This window comes from Pholis gunnellus (assembly GCF_910591455.1).
Source record: "Pholis gunnellus genome assembly, chromosome: 5".
Lineage (NCBI taxonomy): Eukaryota > Metazoa > Chordata > Actinopteri > Perciformes > Pholidae > Pholis > Pholis gunnellus.
Genome location: NC_136531.1, coordinates 21,473,534 through 21,497,632, shown reverse-complemented (window position 1 = coordinate 21,497,632; position 24,099 = coordinate 21,473,534). Strand labels below are relative to the sequence as shown.

At 43.4% G+C, this 24,099-nt stretch overlaps 1 protein-coding gene across 3 annotated transcripts; it reads left to right on the top strand.

The window, feature by feature from the left end:
- The first annotated feature begins 146 nt into the window (after window positions 1-146).
- On the top strand, window positions 147-23,940 carry pik3r6 (phosphoinositide-3-kinase regulatory subunit 6). Of its 3 annotated transcripts, none has more exons than XM_079159665.1 (21): window positions 147-218; window positions 9,623-9,707; window positions 9,833-9,937; window positions 10,499-10,590; window positions 10,859-10,927; window positions 11,165-11,297; window positions 11,873-11,942; window positions 12,057-12,255; window positions 14,188-14,335; window positions 15,102-15,188; window positions 15,703-15,946; window positions 16,312-16,605; window positions 18,261-18,360; window positions 18,950-19,072; window positions 20,130-20,231; window positions 20,403-20,505; window positions 20,623-20,684; window positions 21,362-21,452; window positions 21,615-21,676; window positions 21,815-21,921; window positions 22,216-23,940. In XM_079159665.1, exons 2-21 carry the CDS (start codon window positions 9,650-9,652, stop codon window positions 22,370-22,372), a joined length of 2,406 nt encoding a protein of 801 aa, XP_079015791.1. In that variant the 5' UTR covers window positions 147-218; window positions 9,623-9,649; the 3' UTR covers window positions 22,373-23,940. The 3 variants fall into 3 exon arrangements, with proteins under 3 accessions (XP_079015791.1, XP_079015789.1, XP_079015790.1); XM_079159663.1 differs by having other exon boundaries at window positions 20,124-20,231; XM_079159664.1 differs by lacking the exon at window positions 147-218 and adding an exon at window positions 8,324-8,361 and having other exon boundaries at window positions 20,124-20,231.
- The last annotated feature ends 159 nt before the right edge of the window (window positions 23,941-24,099 follow it).

The following is a 24,099-nucleotide window of genomic DNA, read 5'->3' as shown; positions in this document are numbered from 1 at the left end:
ATCTATCTATCTATCTATCTATCTAGCTCTGTCAATAATAGTTTACATGTATACGTGCTCTGATTGGTTACCAAAGCGCAGTGAGACGCGATGGGCGTGGCCTGAAGACAAGCCACAACGTCAGGTTGACAGACGCTTTGAGGTGAATGAAGGTGTCACCGACCGAGGGATGAGACAGCTGGTAAATGGAGCTGTTTATAAATACAACTTAGCAGCAGGTACGTTTTCCAAAAGTCTGACATATTTGATGTTTTAGTAATTGCAGACAAATATGACATTTTCATTTATTTGTGTGTCTTACGTTGGCAACTCGCGAGACATCTGTTGACGACTGTAAATTAAGTCAGCCTATACTACCGCAGATGATGCCATTCATGCCTAAGTAACTGTGTGTAACGTTGCGCAGATGGACACAAAAACCTTGACCTGTTTATGATTGCATGTATCGCTCCGTGTTTAATTCACGACTCGTATCGTTTTAATGATGTTTTACGTCTCGCACTGATGAGCCGCAGCTTATCCGATTCAGTATGCCACTCACAGTAGCGTGCAGATAAGCAGCGGCAGTGTGGTGAACTGTGCAGCACCTGACTATCTGATAAAGTTCACCATCGATCACAGCTGTAGGCGACGGTACATGTCAGCCCTCTCTTTTTTTTTTTTGAATGGGCTCTTTCACTTGTAAGTCAGGCTATAAAAATGGCTTATGTACCGAGGGACTTCGGTTTATTTTGTCCACCTCCTGGGATAATACCAGGGTTTCAAAAACAATGCCTGATCTGATTGAAGCCCTGGCTCTCTGTTGTGTCTGCTGGGAGTCTAACAGCACAGTTGTATTTCTTACAGCTTCCTTGTTTTAGATCCGAGCTTCCTGGTACCACTTTGGGTTTAAGGGAATGCAGGCTGGCTCCAGTCTTTTGTGAGTGTCCACTTTAGTCACTTTGAAAGTGGTATTTGTGTTCCTAAAGTGAAACCAGTAATTGTTTTCATTCAACCCATCGTATGGGAACATTGCTATCCTTAACAATAAGGCACATATCAAATCTTTAGTGGTTATGTAAATGTCAAATGTTGACAACATAAAGGTGTTGGAGCTATTCACCGCCACACAACGCCCAGTTAATAAAATAAAATAACTCAAAACATATGGGGACAATAAGTATTACTGTAAAACTAACAATCATTTATCATAACTAGACCACACATGATGACAGTCATGTTTACAGTCCACATAATTCTAGATCTGATCTCCATCGTGACGGTAACCTTATTATTATCAGACTATCACCGCGCCAAAATATGTCGTGACCACACAGTGTGACGACGCAAACATCAACAGTGACATAATGCGGTGATAACAACATGTTATCAGCTGTTCAGGTGAGATGATGTCTGGAAGAGCTGAACCAGGATAGCTCTTTGAACGTCAACACAAAAACAGATTACCACCGACTCATTGGCTGTCATGAATCACAGGCCGAACCCAACTCCCTTTTAGTTATACGTATAAGTCTAAGTAATAGGCTAACAATAATGAGCACATTAAATATATTAAGCTTCACACAACACAAAACTAAGCTTTTTTCCCCCTCTTAGTTTATCCTAAATATAGCCTGGGAACATCATTTACCAGTTAAAGTTGTTTTTTTAAAAGGTTTTCGACTGTAACCGCTTAAGTTCAATGTAGAAAGTTGGCGGCATGCAAGGGCTGGAAAGAATCACCACTAATGTCCCCGTCACTGCCATCGCTTCAGTTGTCGTCTTTAACAGGATGAAGCTGCTGCCAATTAAAGAAACACGCCCCAAAACATAACACTCTTCAAGCCATGAAGTTTTATAAATAGAGCAGTACTGTGACGTGTTCCCAAGTGAATAGGAATATTTGAGCGGTGTGTCACAAGAGTGATTTAAATCAAATCCTTTGCATTTGACTGGACCGCTAAAAAGTGAGCGGGCTTAGAATGTAGCTCGATACGGAGCTACAGAAGACTGTAGACTCCACACACGCCTCCCTTGTCGCTAAGAAATTGTTATTCTGTATTTTGTTTACATATTTTGCTAGATAGGTGCAAATTATGACGGGGGGTGTGATCCAAAAAAAAGGCATTTTTCATTTAACCTTGATTAATCGGAAAGTCAGTGTAATCTAAAGGCACAGTGTGTAGCAATTCAGGCTACCTTATAGCAGAAATGGAATATGAGCCCCTCCTATATTAATAGGGTCCTCTTCACAGAGTCTTCCATGTTGCACCGCCATGTTTTCTACGGTAGCCCAGCATGGACAAACTAAACACTGGCTCTAGCAAGGGCCTTTCACGTTTTTTACGTTACCTGAAGGCCACCGTAGTTCTCTGGTTGTGAAACGTGCCAGCCACCGTCTGACCTGTGTTGCGTTCTGTTAGTGTTATTATGGTAAGGATGGCGTCTGAGCAAGGCGAACGGTGTTACCATGGTGTGTGTGGTTGGGGGGGGGGGGGGGGGGGGGGATTCATTTGGTTGCAATCTGCAACCACACAGCAAGATGCCACTAAATCCTACAGACTGTGTCTTTAAAAGCACACACAGATCACCCTGACGAAGTGTATCACCCTTCCAACGTTTGTCAAACATTAACCAAAGTTAAGTCTAACCCTTAAATTGACTTCTTTTAAGTTGCCTTTTTTTTCTATGTAGGTCAATTGGTGTCACTTTTAAACATCGTCTGGAAGACGGAGTTCATTGTCTCCATGTTTTGTTAAAATTAGATCGATGATAGATGGACATGGACAAGGAGAGAGTGAGTCATTGTGCCACTGCACCCACTGAGGGTAAATATCACGAGACATGAGACCTGTCTATACAAAGAACACTCAGTCCTCTTCAAAATGGCACCATTTCAAAAGCAATTTTTGGACAAATGTTTGGAGGGCAACCCCAAAGCAGTCGCAACACCAATGTAATCTTTGTGTTGTTGTCCCAGTTTTTTTTAAATTGCTTTGGCTCATTTCTTTTAAAAGCAGTCTAAACCTTCTCTAAACTGTAAGTACAATCTTCACAATTTTCATTCAAGCTTCTCAGACCTAGTTATTGGGTCAGTTAATTGGCCAATAGCACCAAAAAGTAAAGTTGTTTTGTCATCGTGTGAGTCACCTTTGATCAACAGTAAAGTGGTAGTTCAGTAGAAAACAACAAACTGTACCACCTCACATTACGTAACACTGTGTCATAGATTATTATTACCTGTATGTCTGAAAGATAATGATAACTTAATAGATCATTATCTCCACCAAGCGTGACCGAGTGAGTGTGCACCTCTGTGTCCGTCCACGGATAATCTCACATTGTGCTGCAGCAAACTGCACATTATTTTGTGTGGCCAGTTATGGCCGCATGCTCAGAGACCTCTCTCTCTCTCGGTCGTGGTGATTCACACTTTCTCAAAACATCTGTTATTGCCTGTTTGATACTGCCATTGAGTGCCTGCTGACTACTCGGTGGATCTGACAAGGAAGTGTTTGGTCTTCGGTTGGAATGCTCAAGTTGGAGAAGCAGTTTGGTAAAAAGAACTGAGCAGGTGCGAGCCGCTTTTTGAAAACTGGTTTCCCTCACACACACCTGGCCACAAACACACCTTAGACTTTGCAATCTAATTTTTAAAATTTTTTTTATTGTTCCTCCTGCTGCATGGGGAAACAACTCAATAAATCCTGTTGTAGTCCCCTTTTCCTCCTCTTTGGGGTTTTAGTTTAAGGCAGATAGATTAAACGGACTCCACCATGTCTACATGCTGTGGTAACACAAGACGTGTGTGAGCCAAATAAAGTGCTCAGGAGAAACGTCAGACCAGTGTTCTTTATGACAGTCTGTATTTCACAATACCTTGTGTTGAGGAACTTCGTAGAACTGAAATGTTTTCTCAATTACTCGATCGTCGGGAAGCAAATCCGCAACTATTCTACTCTACTCTACTGAGCATTTTTTAAAACTATTTTCCGATATGTTATAGACTAAATGATCAGTCGATTAATCGAAAAATATTCAGCATTTCAAACAATAATTAAAACAATCATTAGTTAAGGCCTGATGGCCTGACTACATTTGCTACTTTAGGCAGACGTTACCTTGGAGTGCTGATCCCTGGTCAGCCCACGCTCCTGAACATGAGACGCATAACCCGCTCTCGCGCTTGTCGCGTCGGGGGGGGGGATTGCTCTTTACACTTCTTGGCAGTCGAGTACCTGCGGGGCTCCCTGGAAAGCAGTCTCCATCGTGGCTAAGGCTGTTTCATGCCAAGTGTGTGAGCGCGCGGATCTATTTCTGCTGCTGATCATGTCTATGTGACGCACTTGGTACATCCTGTGCTTCTAGCAGTGGGATCGCTTTCCACTCAGTGACCTCCTGTGAACGCTTAGCGCTTTGTTACCGCGTTGCCTCATTATGCCCACTGTGGCTAAATAAGGTCTGCTGCGTGGTGCGACTGGTGATCCACAGGAATCCTCACATTTGTCTATGTGCTTTTGACTTTTTTTTCCCCCTTCTTCGGCATGTCTGCAAACAACTTTTCCACTGAGAATGCGTCAAATGTTGCAGACTGTACTGCGCCCTTCTGCTTTGCTGTGTGCTTGCTGCAGCAAGGGAAATGTGAGATTCTTTGCACGTGTGAACACGCACACAAACGGCACGGATGCCTCGAAAGCAAAGCGAAGCAAAGTTAAACCCGTGTCAGTCGTGCCAACCACAAGGCAGCTGAACCATGGCAATTTTCTTGAAAAGCATAAGTGGTAACCTGTGAATGTAACATTATAAAAATAATATATACATATTTATTTGAAACAAACAGACATTCGCAGCTTTTTCTCCCCCACGTTTTCTTCACAAACTGGCCTGGAGCTGTAAGCCAAAGTCACAACGGATGACTAGAAAGCTGCTGCGCATACTGCTGTATCACAAAAAAACAGTTTCTTTCTCAGTAAGAGTTTGAGTGAAAACATGATTCATTCGCACTCCGTGTTGCCCCACAGCTCTCTGGTTATCCGCAGGCCTTCTGTCTGAGGCCGCAGCTGTATCTAGGGTAACAAGGCTGTCTTTGTTCGGAGCTGATTTTATCCGCGATAAGAACGGATTTAGAAGTATTTCGTGCGTGAAGAATGAATCTATTCACTATTCCCAAACACTGATGGACATGTATGTAAGTAAGGGCGTCATGCACTGCGTATACTGTAAGTTTCAGGACAAATAAATCAATGTCGATTTCTCGTTTCACATGGGGATCGAAACAGCGGTCTCCTGGCTGAAAGATCTGTTTCTGTTGACCCGTCCGCCTGAAGGTGTGGGCTTTTGCAGTCTCTATACTTTCTTCTTCATGATTACATGCATAACATACTAAATGATTTCGCGGGATACCTACAAATTGCGGCACGTTGTTTTCCGTAGGTGTAACTACTAATGCGGGATGAGACCTGCCTGTCCCGTTTGCATAGTGCATTTGTGTTTCACCTATTTGTTCAAAACTCCTTAACTGACACATGTTACCTAATCCAACCTAAACGCCACATCCTCTGACCTCTGATCCCTAATGGACCAATAAACCCAGTTATCGCCATCACAGACCCCACAGAAGGGATCACACACACACACACACGCGCCTTCTCGGGAAACCCCTTTGTAACTCTACCTCTTCCTATCTGCCTTCCTCTTGCCTGATGGATTTAGCACACTACTCTCCCAGCAGCATACACCATCGACGTGTCCATGCACACCTCTGATTGTTGGAAGTCATATTTACACCAACTCCTCCAATCGGCACATTTCATTTCGTGTTTTTTTAACGACGTATCCACCTGTTTGTTGCAAGTTTTGCGTCATTATTTTATACAATGTATGCCCTGATAAGAAGAAAAAAATCTCTGGTCAGTCAGGCCATGCAGATTTACAGACACACACACACGCACGCACACGCCTCACACACATTCACCGGTCAAAGTGGACTTCCTCATATTGTTCAGCATGTTGATGCAGGAAATCACGTTGATTGATATCCACCCCATAGCTCACACTGAATTAAACGTTCGGGGTGTCGTTGCAACTTTTGAATGTGAGTGTGTGTTTCTGCCCCCTTTGAACTCAGTCAACCAAGACTTCTTTGCTCGATCAGAAATCTTTTTCATGCCACATGACTTATTTCCAAGCGACTTCTGAGCACATCTCTGGTAAACACAAGATTGAAAGTGGTGCCTTTGTGTGGTTATAATCAAAGATGACTAACTGGCTGTTGGCTATACAGCAGGAGACTGTTTTTTACTTATTATTGGCACAAATGTAAACTCTTAGCTTTTCTTGAAATGCTCCTCCGATTAAAAAAGCTACTCAGCTACTTCTTTCTATCCACATGTGCACAGTGTCGTATTTGTTATCTCCTTGAGAAAGGGGAAAAAAGGGGGAGGAATTTCATGGTGGCGCACACAGTTTGCAACACACATTTCCTTCAATTCAATTTCTGTCACTCTGTACTTTTTTTTCAAGTATTGCTTGCTAGCTGTATAGGGAACAAACTCTGCAGGTGCTTTCCTCGCTCTTCCACTTTCTCCAGGTCTATATACAAGAGAGGATAAGATACACCATGCTATCGTAGGTTGGGGATTTCCAATCAAGCACACCCACACACACACACACACACACACACACACACACACACACACACACTCTGCTGCACCGCTTCTCTCTTGCTTTATGTACAAACGCACTTCCACAAGTCGCTGTCAGGTCCTTCCTGTTTTTTTTTTTTCTCTGAGATTTCTGCAGCGCGCCTGAACGGAAACGAGTGCTCCTGTTTTCTGTTTTTCGGGGGCCGCATTGTTTGAGAGACTCCGGCTGACCACCGCGATGCACTGGGACGGCTGCCGCCCCGCACAGGGAAGGTGTAGACAGATATGTATCACAGGCGAAACTCGGATCAGGAACCAATTCACATCAACCGTAAATAGTCAACAGTCATCGGGGAAGTTTGCTTCACTGGCATGAGGCCTTGGCATCTGTAAGCTTTTTCAGTGTGTAGGTCCAAAAAGTTAGGAAAGATCAAAGGATTGACTCTGATTGGTGATGTTTGGAGTGTTAATTGATACAGTGCAACAGCATTTGTACGAACAGTCATTTCGTATATTATCCGTGCTTTGTGTTTGTACAGTGAATCGCATTGCTCTCACCTCAGTGTCCACATACACAGTGTGTTTAACTTGGCTTCGTTTGTTTAAACTAAAGTTCCCTCTCGACTCCCTGGTGATGTTTGTTTGAGCAATTGTGTATTTAAGAAGGTTCTTTGTGTAAGAAATGCACAGAAATAGCTTGTGGACTTTGACCAAAATGTCAAACAAAATTAACTCCTGTATTTGAACATTTCATTTACAGTAATATTAGCAACAATGACATACAATCGAAGAGCTATGATGGTTATTTTGTGTTTTTAGAGGCTTGCTTTCCTTCAGAAATTGTCCTGCAGACTGTGGTTTTTTCTCAGTTAGTTATTTGTAAAGGTTGTGAATGATGTGGTGCATCTATTTTTAAGCTTTTCTAAACTCTGCTTTCCCACACAGTCACTCTGGCTCACTCTCTTTCTGCAGCTCTCTCTCTCTCTCTCTCTCTCTCTCTCTCTCTCAGTCTGTCCATCTAAATATAGTGTTGTCTGCCCACTCATTCTGACAGAGAGGAAATGCTGTGTGTGAGCTCCTACACTGCATTAATAGTTCCCGTCAGAAAGGTAGAAACAGAGTGTAAATTTGCACATCCGTGTGGGCGAAAGTCCACATGAGTGCAACTTGGAGGCCTTTTGCATGCACCTGTATGTGAATGCATGGGGGGGGGGGGGGGGAGACAGACAGAGAGACAAGAGAGTGAATACACCAGAGGCAACCGGAAACTTGTGGTCAAACAGGCAGCGTTCGGCTGCTGAGGCAGCGCTGTTAGCTGTTAGTTTTTGAAAGCACAGCTTTTCTTAGGGGGGATCGAGGTTAATCCGTCACACAAAATCCTTTCTTTGTACACATGCAGCCTGTGGAATGACCTCCAGCGCCGTGTGTGTATGTGTGTGCGTGTGTGTGTGTGTGTGTGTGTCGACATGGAAGAGAGCAAAATTTTGTGAGTCAGAAGTTCAAATCCAAATGCATTTAGCCGACGACACAGGACTCAAACAAGTTATGACTCTTTGACACCTGCGAACCCCCCCCCTTCTTCTCACTTGCCTGTCTGTCTCTCTCTCTCTCTCTCTCTCTCTCTCTCTCTCTCTCTCTCTCTCTCTCTCTCTCTCTCGTTCTCTGTGTGTGTGTGTCACACTTGTTAGTTTCAGTACAGAGAGTGCTGCGTGTGGATAGAAAGGACCTGTGGGACAGAGTGAGTTTATCTGATATTATTTCTACTCTACACCTGCTATGATTTGACTGGTAAACTAACTAATCCGTTCCATTAAGAGAGAGCAAATGGTTTGTGAAGTTTAGTTTCTGTGACTGAGGCTTCTTTTGATACATTTCTGCTGTTTATTTATCACAAAGATCGTGAACAGCGCCATGTCAGTAATGTTTTTTTAAAGAACTTGCCCGAAGCATGAAAGTCATCTTCCACCACTCTGCAGGAAATGCAGTCACTGTGGCCACTAGCGCTTAGTGTTTGTTGTGGTTCATTTGTGTTGGATATATTCATTTCATCATCATTCATTTCATGATCTGAAAGGAATCATTCGGGTGATTTTTCTTTCTTGTTCAGTTAAATGTAAATGACACTATGAGTTTAGTGCTGCGGATGGTTGAGAGGTGACTCACAAACCTGTGTGTGACCTGAGAAGACCTGGAAGTAGGCTGTCTATAGGAACACTTTCTGACAGTGTTGGGGAGGGTTAGCGTGGGACAACTGCACCTTGTGGTGTAGGTAAGTAAAGCTGTAGAGGAGTAATGTCTGCCTGCTTATTGAATGATATCGCTCTCCCTCTGTGTGCGTTGTGATACGAGCTCCTCTGGGTTTTGTTGACATAGCCAGGCTGTACGTGAGTGCCTTTTAGTGCATGTTCTTGCATTTGAGCATGCCCCCACTAGCTAGCTCGTGTGTGTGTGGGGGGGGGGGGGGGGCACTCTGCACTGCGCTCATCAACAGTTGCAGCTGAGAAGGACAGGGTTGTCTCAAAAGGCGTAACCCCCAACCTCCGGTTACCCCCTAAGGTAAAAAGCCTTGTTGCCGCCGTTCGCACTGTTGGCGGCGCTGTTAGCACCGTTAGCTGTTAGCACCGTTAGCTGTTAGCCGCCAGCGCAGCAGCCAACGCCATGTTGAGAGCCGTGTGGAGGCAATAGGTATGCCCTGAATTGCGTATCGAGCACCGTTTAACACTAAACTTTGGATTCAACCCTTCAGCAGTATCCACGCTGGCATGAATGTTGACTGGAGGCAATATGGTTCTCACGCTCAAATTCAAAAAGAGAAACGTATAGAGATGATATTATTGTCACCCTGCCTGTGAACAGAGATAGTTTTAAATAGCTTCATTCAATGTATCAGCATTTACGGTCAGCCACCACAAGTGAGGCAGGCTCTCCGACCGCTTAGTGTTTGACCTCGGACACAAATGACTGACACCTTCCTGTCTGTGTCTTCTCTCTGCTTAAAGATGAAACACCCACAATGCACGTGAGACATGACCAACAAGACCCCCTGGGATAACACAAGCAGTACACGCAGCATGGAGCCTCCAGGTACGTACTACATACACACTGTACGCAGCGGTGCACTTTGGTGCAGACAAACGGATCTCCCTCTTGGATAAATACATTGATACATTTGCAGACTTAAACGCTCGACCTCTCATCTTTATTGTCAGCCGGCTGCTCCCCCACAGTTTCAGAGCCAGAACTCTACCGCAGCGTCATGGCTGTCCTGCCCAGGGAAAGGGACAACCAGCAGCCCCAAGACTGTCTCAACAAAGGTCAAATAGATCTAATACAACACTCTGAAATAAAGTAAAAGTATCAAGATGTGAAGATTTTTTTTCCCTCGCAGCGTTGGTGTGGTTTTTATCCATCTTTTATAAACAACATCTTCTGATTATATCACAGATTACTTGATCTTTATGGTGGAGAGTGTTCCAAAATTGCCAACAGGCAAAATATTTCCTCATGTAAATAATGCATTCACATTCACAACGGGTTCAATACATCTGTGCGTGTGGTGTCACTCGATTCTCTGCTGGAGACTCCATTTGTTACTGTGTTTTTCTGTATCCAAAGCAGTTCCTTCCCGTAAACCGATGGATATTTCCTGAAGCCAGCCTGCTAGTGTTAATCCCACTGTGCAACATTTAGCCGTGGCAGCAGTGTGACGGCTGTTCAGTTCCATAGTCATAAGACATATTTCCGATTACCACTGTCACGGAGAGCAATCTGACACATTTAGCAAGTCTGTGTTAGCCCTGTGGAAGTGTTGCATCTGTTAACGGCTTGTGTGTGTGCGTGTGTGTGTGTGTGTGTGTGTGTGTGTGTGTGCGCAGGCATGCTGAGGTGGACGCTTCATAAGAAGGTTCAAAACAATCCTGTGAACAGCTTATCTCTGGTGTGGGTGCTGATAAAAGAGCTGGAAAAGGTACTTGATCCTTTGTTGACACTTTGAGACTCCAAATAGTGCTTTCAACAGGTTTTTTTGGTGCTGGCTTTTTCTAGATGATTTAATATTTATTGTTTTGAATTGAATTGACTGACCATGAACCTTATTCTTCAATCGCTAATTACAATTTGAGTTAATCAACTAATCTGTTTTATCTGTGAAATTTGAGCAAAAGTCTTTTCAGAAGCTGATTATATTCTTCTGTCGATGAACTAATCGGCTGACCGAGTGTGTGTTTTCTCTGCAGGCTGAGAGATGGGACTCTCGCAAATGCATCATCCCTCTGCTCCACACGCTGATGTATGCCGTCATTCAGGTACACTATAGCTGCCACATTGTTGCATTGTTGAAAAAGTAGTAGCTTCAGCACTGTTACTACAAAAAAAGTACTTAACAGGAGGAGGAATGTTGTTGTTTTTTTTTTATTTCTGGAACAAATGAAGTGAACACTTATTATTCGATTCCCGTTAAAAAGAAAAAGGATTTTTCCTTTCTGGTATTAGTTGTAACGAGTGTGCGTGTGTTTTTTGGGGGTTTTTTGTTGATATTCCAGACAGCCTACATTCCAGATGAGCTGTACAAGCGTGTTTACAACTTTTGTAAGCGACTCCTGACCTATCCCCATCCCTACTGCACTGTGGGCCTCAGCTACACGAGACAGATCAAAACTGAACGCTCCATTCCAGGTATGGTCCGACTCTCAGCTCGACGTTTCAGTCTACATTCTAAAACGGGAGGTGACTGGTTCACTTGTAGGACTTGCTGCTCGAGGAGCTCATCTTGTCATCAAACACAGACAACACCTTTATAGCCTGGAGATTAAAAGTTGACACTTTGATATGCTGTTCTCGTCAATCTGCATTCATAGCTATGCTGGTTATGTTCTGAAGAAAGGACAAAGGAATCCACATCAAAGATGACAGGGCTATTTATTCACAGGCATTTTATTTCATGATGTCATGATCGCAAAATGTCACTTCCAACAAAGACCAATCCCTCAGGCGGGTCAATAATCAAAACATAACTCATCTATTACAGACCACACATGCTTCTTAGATAAGACTTGAATGACCTGTACTGCAGACTTTAGCAGCCAGTGAGGGCAGATGAGCAGGTTTCTCCCTCGACACGGGAGAAAGACATGCCAGATAATGGTAACTGTGATGTTAAATGAACTGTTCATTCATCAAGCATGCATCGGTTTATCCATATGAGGATTTTGCAACCACGCACCGCCGTTAAATTCCCGTTTGATCCACAGGTCTGATGTACCAGAGGATGGTCACAGCCGAGCAGAGACTAAAAAATGAGCACTATCCCTTCCAGGAGAGGTGAGTCATGAATGTAGAAAAGAAGCCTTGGGGAATTGTAGATTTGCAAAGGCCTGTTCTATTCCCTCATACTGCTGCATGTCGCCAAACCCCCCGTTGTGTAAATCCCTGCAGGGTCTTCATCCTGGCCGACCCAGAAGTCTTCTCTGCCTCTTTGGGACGAGTCCTGTCGGGCGATATTGGGACGTCCTCTTCAGCTGCAGAAGGATCTCCGAGTCCTTTCGATCACATGTGCATTGTGGTCCAACACTCCATACAGGCTGCTTTAGGAGCGGAGCAGTGCAACGGGCCCAAACTGGCTCGAGCCCTGAAGGTCAGTGGAACCGACCACAAAGCTGTTTTTGGTTGTGCTCACTCACTGCCTTCTCCTTTCAGTTCACGGTGTCACTGCAGTGACGCTTTATCTATTTCCTTTTTTGAGTCTCGTTATGTTCAGTTTACCGCAAGTTTGCCTCGCCTGTTTGGCTCTCTAATAACCCCGACCTCATACTGATGCATGATGTGTAGAGTCAATTTGAATGTTTTCCACGTGCTTTCCATTTTCTCTTATCTAGTCGGAGCCTGGCTCAGAATTCCTCCGTGTTTGATTGTTTAATTATTAACTTAATCCTCCTCATCAAATGAAGCCACACTGTAGACTCAAATTTAGAGCCCATACTTTTACAATGGTTGCTCTAATGACTGTGCAGAATGAAAAAGATGCTTTTTTGCAAGTGAGCTGGTCTTGACTGACTCTCCTTCACATAAACCCTTAATCCAGCTGATTGGACAAAACGCAGCTGTCGTCTCCTCTGCTGATATGGCAGTCTCTCTCTAGGGAACTTAATTACATCATATTGTAAACCGAGATCCCTTTCTGAATATATCCGAGGAAGCAAGTAGACCATGCAAGCAACGAGCCTCATTCAGTTCACCGGATTAGTATGGATGTTGAAATATTTCTGAGAATTGAGTTTCCTGAAAACACATAGTGTGTATAACAGTTAGGGCTGTCCGGAACACCGTTTTTGTGGCTTTGAAGCTTCAATGGGTAGTATTGGCTAACTTGATGAATCTCTTACACACATATTGCACGCATATGCACGCTCACATACACTCAGAGGAAAAGAGAGAGAGAGAGAGAGAGAGGGGAAGATAACCTCCTACTCAGTCAGTAAGTGAAACAGATATACAGCTGCTAGAAATAGTTTTTTTCTCGACGCCAACACAAGCTGTAAAACTCTCTTATTACTGTCTAATGAGAGATAAGAAAAAACCCGGACTTCAAGGCTTTTTCTTTTTATTGAAACGAAAACGGATACAAAATGTGCAACAATCACATCCAAATAAATGACAGCGATAGTCCATATAAACACATTTGCTCTTATGTAGGCCGATAAACAAATGAATAGATAAATAAACTGGAGCATATGCCAGCATAAAATAAAAGACTTTGCTTTGTTGAGCCTGTCTGTTGAGCAATCTCTCCACTTTTACAGCACACACACACACACACACACACACACACACACACACACACACACACACACACACACACACACACACACACACACACACACACTCTTTTACAAACAACATGTATTATTCATATTGTGGGATTCAGCCTTAATAACAACGCAGCTCTACAGTCAGAAAGTAAGGGAATGATAATCTGAAGGCCCAAATGTGTAAAGCGGGACGTGTGACATGCTGCTTCTCTTCTCTTCAGTCCGTTAATCTCCAGTCTATGAAGGATTCTAATTGAGTCTGCTTGTTGTCTATTTCACAACTTCTCTTTATAACTTCAGCAATTTTTTTTTCCACGTGAATGCACAATTTGTATCTGCTGACTGTTGCCGTTCAGGAGGGAGTGAATGACTTTTGTGGTCACTTCTGTACAGTTTAAGCGATAACAAGTTCCTACTACAATGACTCTCAAGTTGAGAGCAGCGTCGGCAGAATGTAGTGGGGCTACATTTTTGGTGATGGCAGTAACTTTTTCAGTTTTTAAAATAGCTTGAGAGTCCGTGCCTCACATGTACGTGTTGTATAAAACATCCTGAATGAAGGTCTGTTGGTGGAAGTGTCTCCTGGCACCGATCCTAAAGTAACACCTCAGCAGGACGCACACGAGGGCAGAAACGCACACGAACGAGCAACAAACAAAACCCCTCACCTCTGTGCTATTAATACGGACTCTGCATGTGTTTGTCTTCCTGTGTGCATGTGAGTTCACCCGCGTGTGTTTGTGTGTGTTCCGGGACAGGACATGGGTCAAGACGTCGAGTCGCACTTTCAGGAAGTGTTGGCGGCTCTGGAGCAGAGCGCGGAGGAGGGCGGCAGAGGGGAGGGGGGAGCGCTGAGGAGCCGTCTTCAGCGGCTGTACAGCGTGATCGTCACGGACGCGGACTCAGGTAGGAGCTCTCTGGGAAAAGGAAACGCAGATTCCAATAACACCTCTTCTATTGAGAGGTGTGAGACATTTCTGTCCTTTTTTGGAGGTAAAGTTTCCAGCATGAGAGCCCAAATCCTGCCATCTACTGTATGCCACACAGTGAGGTGCATCCGACTTTTTATTCCTTTTATCTGGAATCCCAGTCAGATATACTGAGGATGATTAATGGAATAAAATCTCCCTCCTCTCCTTTAGATGTCTACCAACAACATTTTTATTTTGTTTTATTTGATCATAAAATAAGGAGGTTTCGGCCTTTTTAGTTTTAGATATTTTAGCAGAATTGAACAAGTCCAGTACAAACTACTACACTGTAAGCCAGCACAGGGTTCTGTTCAAGCACACATTGTAAGGGACATGTTTTCTGTGTCCAGGAGGGCTTGTCACACCGGCTGTTCCTGACATCAAACGTGTGACCATGCCTCTCTATTTAGCGGCTTCCTCCGTGGCCAAATCAGTCGAGTCAGTTGTCTGTATTTTATTTGTAATATTCCGGATATCTATTTCTGTGACATCCACTCTTATCATGTCAGCGACCCATCCGATGAACCTGTTCACCCTTCATCCCAGCTGTAAGGTGGAGGGATGGACAGCAGTGTTCCCAGACAGGACGTTATGGGGGTTAGGGAGGTGTTTTGTTTTGAGTGTCATTGTGACAGTTTTCGTCTCTTCCTATCTCTCTTCCTCCACTCGTGTGTGTGTGTGTGTGTGTGTGTGTATTGCAGAGCCATTGTCCGGTGGACGACTGTGCGACTGCCCTCCTCCGAACCCAGAGATGAGCTTCCACATGTGGACGGAGGATCTGGATATCTGTGAGTGGATCTGGAACCGTGGGGGGGTCTAGAGGAAGTTGTTACTACCAGTCAGCTGAACCAAATTAGGCTGAAACTGGAATTATCTACTGAAAACTGAACTGGATAAAGAGAACCAGAAGTAAAAGAAAAAAAAAAGGCAAATCATACAGGTAGAAATCCCCTAATAATGAACGTGTGTTCACCAAAAGCAGCCTCATTAGACGATTACCACAAACTAAATTCAGTGTGGCGTCGCACAGCTTTTGAAAGTCATTCTGAAATATGTTGCAAATGACTAAAGTAGAAGTTTGAGGCAGATCAAAAGTGCGAACATTAATAAAAAGCTAATTATAGCACTCTGTCACAGTGTGAGAATATCGGAGTTGTAGATCGTTGGGAGCCTCCTCGGGGGCCTTAGGGCAGACCTGAGTCAGTTATTAAAAGGACTTATTCCGGGCTGTGTGCCGTCTTGCTCCACGTGAGTGCAGACCTCTGAATTACACGTCACTGATGCATGTTGATATGTCGACAGGGCGAGTGCTGGCCAAGTGGTTTCGATCCAGCTCCATGCCGGAGCAGTTCTCCCTCAGCCAGGAGCAGGAGGACGTTGAGCTGGGTGACTCGCCCGGCGACCTGGTGCAGCCCGACATGTCTCGCTTCTCCGTCTTGTCCAACGACAGCGGCATCGAAAGAGACCTGCCCCCCGGCGCCGATCTCCCCCCATCGTCATCTGTGGACTCTGCCGGCATGAGTGCAACATGTGAACAATGCAAAAGGTAAATCAAGTACCTAGTTTACATTAAGATAGATCATGCCCACTGCCGGTTTTGTGCATTTGACTTAATTTGCAGTCCCTGTAGTAACAGACAAAATGTTTCCAAAGCCTACCTTTGGGTTTTTTAGAGCCATTGTTTTCCAGGTAAATCATCTTGAAGACATTTAAAACTAAGTTGCAATAGGTAATCTTCACCAAGATAGTCACTTGACTTCTTGCGCAAAGATTTAAGAGTCTTCTGCTGAACTTGATGAACGTCCGAGACGCTCATCATGGGATCCCCTGTGCGTTGTCAAAGCCTCACGTTGCTGCTATAGTCAGGACTTTGACAATAGCAGTAAAAAAAAAACGTCTCCGTTTTCCCAGTGAGCTAGAGTCGGGGAGGCTGTCACGGCGTGGAGGCATCAAGATGAAACCATCGGTGAAGGACGGCATGGCGATGATGCAGGACACCCTGGAGGAACACGCAAGCCACGGCGGAGGAGGAGGAGGAAGTGGAGGGAGGGGAGGAAGACGAGGGACGACTCTGCAGAGGCGGGCAGGAAGCTCCGCGATGCAGAACCCCTTCCCCAAGCAGCAGAGACACTTTACTGCCAGGATAGTCGCCATGGGAGACGACAGGGTAGTGGGTCGCCTGGCCAAGGCCTACTACTTCTTCAGGTGAGGGACTCATCATGTCACCAGAGGACGAAGCTTCTTTCAAAGCAGCTGGATGTTTGTGTGACTGTGCTGATACAATATATATTTAAGTTTTATATACTTTTATTTCACTGTACTGTAGTTGTTTTGTGTTATCTTCTCGCAACTGAGATCTGCACGTTATCATTTATGATGTGTTTTTTTTCACGAGCAGGTCTCAACATTAACTTTCAAAAGCGGTTGCAAAGGCTGGCGAGTTTTCAGCTTTTGTTTGCCGAAACTGAAAATGTGGTTTCCATTATTAGTCCCCTTATGTTGTCAGCACACATCAACCTATGCAGTGACGCGTCAGCTCGATAATGAAACTGTGACATGAATACATGGCATGTGTATGTTTTAACATGCTCCGCAGTATCATTTTCCGTCCGGCTACAACATGCCGGGGATACTTCGCTTCCCAAGGCTTCACAAATTGTCATAGTGTGCACGCGAGTAAACGCACCAACTGTAGACTGTAACAGCAATATTTAAATATCACTTATTCAACAATATCTCTTTTGGGGTGTGTGAGGGACCAGGGTACGCATAAAGCTGGGAGAGCAGGTAAAGTGGAAAAAATTGTATTCACCCAAAATATGTACAATAGTATAAACTCAACATAATGAAACAGAACTTAGGTTAAACAACATAGTGAGTGCTCCTCTGATCAAGGGACACTAACTCCGCCATCTCCTAACTGCAGAATATATACACAAGGCTGTCCAGTCCGTAGTCAATCGCAGGGGTGTGAAGACACTCCTCCGCTGTGGCGCAGATGCAAAGGTTCCCGACACCACCCCTCTTGCTGCTGCAGAATGGCGCAGTCCAATTAGCCCAGGCTGCTCTACTTAGAGAGGTGTGGTGCAGCGGCTCAGGAAAGGCTCACACTGACAGGAAAGTTTAACGCCTCAACACCACATTACTCATTCAGTTCATAATTGGTTTGGCTAGTTTGCAGCCGCCACAGGGTGCACGTTTGGTTGTTTGCTCAACCTATTTTTACGTGTCAAAACTAGTGGTTGTCACTGATGGCAATCCCAGACCCAGAAGTGGTTGCACAGTTTTCTAAATGGTTGCGATGGCAACCCGGCATCCCTTACCGTCGAGTCCTGAAGGAGCAGCACAATAATGGAAACTTTATTCTAACAAAATACTCTTAAATAGATAACTTTGGAGCAACGCGCAGAACAATGAGAAGAAAATATTTTCCTTTAAACTGTTTAAACTGTACCCCTCTTTGGTGCAAGAAAAGTATATACTGTATCTGAGAAAATATTTTAATATAGATTATAGATACATATTTAGCTTTGATAGGACACCTGTGTATGTAATGATGCCTGACTGTAAATGTATGGTGGAAATAATTTTTGTCTCTGTAATAGGAAGCTACATGGCCCGTTGACATCTAATCCTAAATGACTCTAATTACCTTCTATACTGTCATTGAAGCACTAACGATACAATGGGATCTGAACGAATAAATCACTACTTTACATTCTCTCCACGTCAGCTTTGGGAAGCCGAACCGTACTTCTTCTATCGCGAACGTCCCACGTGGAAACTCGAAACCTCTTTGCCGCTCAGCGCTGCGTGAACACGTTTTAGTGCTTCTCACGAATTTTTGCTTGTCTTTGCAGGAAAAGGGAAGCGCGGAGGCTTTTTCTTACAATGAAAGTAAACCTCCAGTTTTACTACATCCCTGTTTGCGGGGAAACAACTCCCGTCTCCTCCATCAAGGTAAGGCCACTTCCTCTTGTCAACACACCATCGGTCTGTTGTTGCGTGAGAGTCGGCACACCTCTAGAGATAGCAGAAGATCCGTTTTTTCAAAATGCCTAATTACACTGTAACTGTGTGTTTATTTAAAGGACAGCGGAAAATGCTCAGTAATGAAGTGACGAGATTCCAAAACATTGAATTTACATTGGCTGGGCTGCCTCTTTCAGTGCAACTTGTAATTCGTTTACAATTATTTATTTTTTATTATTTCTAAAAATCTGTGTTTAGTTGTCATTTTTGTACTTTTCATCTTTGCTAATTCAGTCATTGAGATTTCTTTAAAATAAATGTAAGCTGTTGTGTCTTTTCTCCACTAAGACCTTCCATTTAAATAGACCTTGAGCTGTTTTCCACAACTGCTCTTTAGAGGCGGAGAATTTTTTCCCATGCAAAATTGACCCTCACAAGTTTAGCGAAGAAGAACTAGAAGAAGTGAAAACATGCAGTAGCTAAAGTAGGAAAACTTCCAGGCTCATCGTGTTCCCTCACTGCTGTTAATTTGATGTATTTTTTATTATATTCTACTTTCATGTTCCTTCTTTTCTAGGAAAACCTCCATCAATCCAAGGAAAATCCCTGCACTCTTGGTTCCTACTTGAGCATGGTGGATCCGTGGTACAACTCTAACATCAAGAGTTTAGGCTGCATGATCCCCAAACTGGCAAAGATGGTACAATACACTTATTCACTGCTGGCCTATCTTAGATGAATCCTTTGTTTGTGTTTGAGGGACTTGTGAGAGAGAAAAGTTCTCTTTAGTTTGGATAATTACGCGTTTTCTCCTCCCACTGTGTTGTAGCTTGTCTAGTCTGAATGACGTACAGCTCCGATCTAGGCAAAGTGGCAACTGTTTTCGGCCCAAGTTGAAACACAGGAAGCTGCATAACATCTTTTACGGCGAGCAGAAAATAAATATTTAGATTTAATTGAAACACAGCTAAATGTAATAATGTATAAATGGTTTAAGAATGAAGAGATTCATTGCTTGAGATGACTTCTCGTTGTGATAATAATGGAAAAGCTTGTTTTGTTCTAGTGTTGTGTGCTCTCTGGCTTAATCCTTCCTATGTTACACTCGACTACATTAAATGGGATTTGGAAAATGCGATGTATTCGCTCTTTGTCTACGTTGCAGCTCCTGAATTAAAGTTTCTCTCTTTCACCGAACTAAAACTGGTTTAATTGTCTCGTTAAGCCATCGTAACAACACACGTCATTGAAACTCAGACAGAAACTCACCAAAACCCTCTTAGTTAATCTTCCCACTGTTAGAGCAACGACAATAATTCACAGAGTAAGATGTGAAAATGTGCTGGCTCAACTCGTCTTGGCAGGCAAAATAAAATAAAATAGATTTGCTATATCAAATTTGGAATAAAACAAAACAAAACAACAACCAGCAATGTACTCGGCCAATCATCAGGAGCAAAACATATTTTTACATTCGACAATTCTCCATTTTTGAATGGTTGAGGTGTGTTAAAGTCATGTGGTACATCAATAATTAACTAAACAATAATTAACTTAAAATTTAAACACTTTACTTCACTTTTTCTTACTTTATTGTTTCTTTTAAATTACCCAGCGCTGCTGTTTTACCTGGCGAGCAGTTGACCTTTTGGTGACTCATTATAATCACTTGATGTGACCAAAATGAAGTTGTGGTTACAACATCATGCAGACAGGAAGAAACATTTTTGTATGACTTTTGTCTTCTCCAGCAACAGATCAACCCGGCGAGGTCAAAAGAGCCGTTTGTGTCTGACGTCATTTCCTACTACGTCCGGACGGGCCAGCAGCCGGTCTACTTCACCATCTACTTTGTTAAGGTAGTAGATCACACATTTTATGTGTCATTTATTTGTGTGTGTGAGGGTTAAAAGCACAGTGTGCTCTCCAATCTGAAGCAGCTCCATACCAAAACGGTTTTAACACATCATGATTTGCATTTTTCCAACGTCTTTCATTTCTTTTGTAAAGAGTTGTTTGTTTTCTATTAGATCACGTTCACCAGCATGACAAAGGATCCCGTGGAAGATGTGTTTCTCACCCATCTAGAAATTGAGTTTCCTGAGTTCAGACAGATCTCAGCGTCCATTAGAGGTGAATCGGGTATACGTGAGCACTATTATCCCAATGTAGTCTTTTGATATTTGTACAAACCTGCCTCTCTACGTCTGTACACAACCAAGTTCAACAACATGCCGGTCTCTCAAACAGATAAACAGAAGAAGAGCTTTGGGGAGGCGTGCGGGGCTATGGTCTCATTGAATTACAGAAAGGTAAGTTGTGAGGTTGGTGAGTGAGTGTGCACACGTGTGTCTGTCCACGGCTAGTCTCCCGTTCTGCTGCAACAAACTGCATCATGTTTTGGGTGGCCGGTCATGGCTGCGTGCCGAAAGACATCTTGTGGTTGCGGTGGCTCACACTTTCTCAGAACCTGTTATTGCCACTGACTGCCTGCTGACTCCTCACTCACTGCACTACGAGACACAGCGGAGGGAAAACCATAGACTGTATGTGTATGTGGAAAACTGTTTGCCCACTTTTTATTGTTTTGGACAGTTAACAGCTAACTAAACTAAACTACACACACGGCTGATTGCATCGCCGCAACTCAGCTGCACGCCTGCACAGAGACATCGGCGTGGATTAAAATGAGAGACGTGGGAGTGAAAAACACGTTTGATACACTTGCAGTCTAGACAATCTTAGAGCAAAGTCTGAAACAACTGTTAGTTTTGTTCATTCAATCACAACATTCTGGTTTCCTTATTATTAGATTACTGGCACTGTAGCCACATGCCTCATCAATTACTGAAATAATTGCTCACGAATATTGTATTGTGTACCGTGTTGTCTGTGTGAATGCAAAAGGCTTGACACTCGCATGCTTTGTTTGTGTGTGTGTGTGTGTGTGTGTGTGTGTGTGTGTGTGTGTGTGTGTGTGTGTTACTAGGTGACATTAAGTGGCCGAGACGTTGACAAAGGAAAGTCAGTCAGGACGACAGGAGCTCAGATCACTGCTATTCCCTCCAATGAGGCAGAAGGTTCAGTATTATCTCTAACACATTCAGTATTCAATACTTGTATGTATATATATATATATATATTTATATATATATATATATATATATATTTATATATATTTTTTTTTTCATGACTTTGTCTTATTCTTATGCTCCCTATTTTTCTCTGCCTTCGTCTCATAGATCTGAACTGTTTGACTATGACACTGAATGAAACTCCAACAAAAAACAAAAACAGCCCTGCGGTGAGTCTAGTGCTGGGCTCAAACATCTGCAGTGGATAATCCTCACAGAGACGGCTTATATTAAAACAACGCATCGAATGTAAATGATCAATTCAACAATAAATTCATCCTTTCATCCTTTTATTTTGAAATTCCCAGGAGTCAAAGATTCGGTTCTGCAACATTAAGATTCGCACTTTGGAGAGTCGACCTTTCACTGTTACACTGGACAGAGACTGTCGCAGGAGCTACAGCAATGTGCAGAGGTAAGAGAGGAGTCCAGCATTCATTTTTTAAAGGTCATATAAAGGTTTGGTCTTTCATAGGCTAGAAAAATGATTATTGATAGCCGACATTGCTAACAAAGCACTAGCAGAACAAAGAGATCTCTTCTTCTCTTCTTCTTTTAAAGTGGAACTCTACAGTTTGTATATGAAATTGCTCTCTCAGGGTCTAATTTGTTCCACACCTTGATTTGCTCCCCTTCTTTTTTTTTTGGTGGACCCAGTTTCTGTGCACCCTGAACTGATGTCTCCATTTTCAACGTGTTTGTGTTGCAGCGTCGAGATCTCCCCGTGTCTTGATCCCGGATACTGCGTCCAGAAAACCATGAAGTCCAAATTCAAGTTGGGAGAGGTGAAAGAGGCGGGACTGAGCAAATACATGAACAAAGGCCTCCCTCTACCGATCAACACATTTGCCGGCATCATCACCTGACCTGGCGGACTAAACCCCCGCTGATGAGACTTGAGAATTAACACCATCAGCGCTGTGCTTTGATCGCGGGAATGGCTGTAAATCCAGTCTGACACATGAAGAGACAAAAGGAATCACCCTTGAGTCACACTGAGCTGCTCCTGTAAACAAAACGAGTCAGTTGGGTTTGACTGGCATGTATGGAAAAAGACTATAAAACACATACAGTACTAGTGTCACCTCTTGCAGTTGATGGGATAAGTCTTTTTACAGTAACGGCAACAAAGTTGTGTTACACAGCAGAATTATTGTTGATTTCCTAACAGTGATTCTACTACTGTACATATTTTCGGTAAATCTATGCAGATTGGATTGCCAAAGAACTATACTGCCTGTAACACTAGAGAGACCGGCAGGGGGAAATAAGTAAGCAAAGGTATTCATTTAAGATTTCAGGACTACTGATGATTGGATCACTAATCACGTGACATCCCAAAAAACTCTGCAGACAGTCTGTAAAATCTGTTCTTCTCAAAGTCACCATGTGGTGAGGCAGATTTTAAGGGCTGATGGTAACAGTGACTCTACTTCCTAGACACACTACCTATTACTGCCTTCTTCTCACACACACTCTCACACACACACACACAGTAACCACAAAGGAATGCAGACCAGCCCGGTCTGTCAGCAAATAAAGCGCTGCGATTAATGAAGGACTGGTACGATGACAGCTGACGGTTGGTTAACTGTTCCCATCGTCTTTGCTGAATCCCTCAAAAGTACACTTGCCATTCCCGCACCAGTTGCATAATGCAAGCATGTCATGAAGGTGCAAGTTGTTTGGAAACGTTCTGGAAAGCTTCAAGAACCACACTATGAAGTCAGAGCCACGTGACAGGAAACACTGCAGAACAGAAGCGGCTTTTGTGTGTTACTGTATCAGACAGACAGCCCGATGTGTGCATAAAGTAGCTTGTTAGTCTTGAGAGTCACTGTCTACTGGCCAGACGTGCAGGATTCTGTGTTCCGTGCTTCATTATTATACAAGACAAAGAGCTGAACTTGCTAAATTTGCTCACATGCCAGTAATTATTTCAAATGCATCATCAGCCTTGAGGTGGGAGAATCACCTCTGACCTCCATCCACTCACTGACGCATAAATGTCCTAAACTGAATGTATTTGCACTCAAAAGTGTGTAAAGCATGTAATATGACTACATGCGTTATTACGTCATTACGTAAATATGAAAAAGATTGATATTGCTTTTGCCTCAGAGTTATTAGATTACTCCCTCGGGTAGGATCTCAGGCAGTAAAGGTCAACGGCCTCATGAACTGGATGTGATGTATTGCACAACATAAAATCGTGTGTGTGTGTGTGTGTGTGCATGTACGTGTGCATGTGTGTGTGTGTGCTAGGCTGGCAGGGTAAAAATGATGAGTTTGAAATTCATGATACATTTTGCACATTATGCTTCATCTAATCATCCATATATAATGAGGACGCCATTACAATCGAAATGTAATTGTGTAAATACATGATTTTGGTTTGTAAAACGGTGTTAGTGTTTCATAATAAATGTGGTAAATCTCAGTAGCTTTTGTCTGAATAAACAGCGACTTCTGAACTGATTGAAAAGAGGAAGTGGATCTGAATAGTGTCGACGAGCTGTGGAGCGAACTTTTTCACGCCGTAGGTGCGTCCAGCGGCCACCAGATGGTGCTATTGAGCTACTGTCTACCCAGC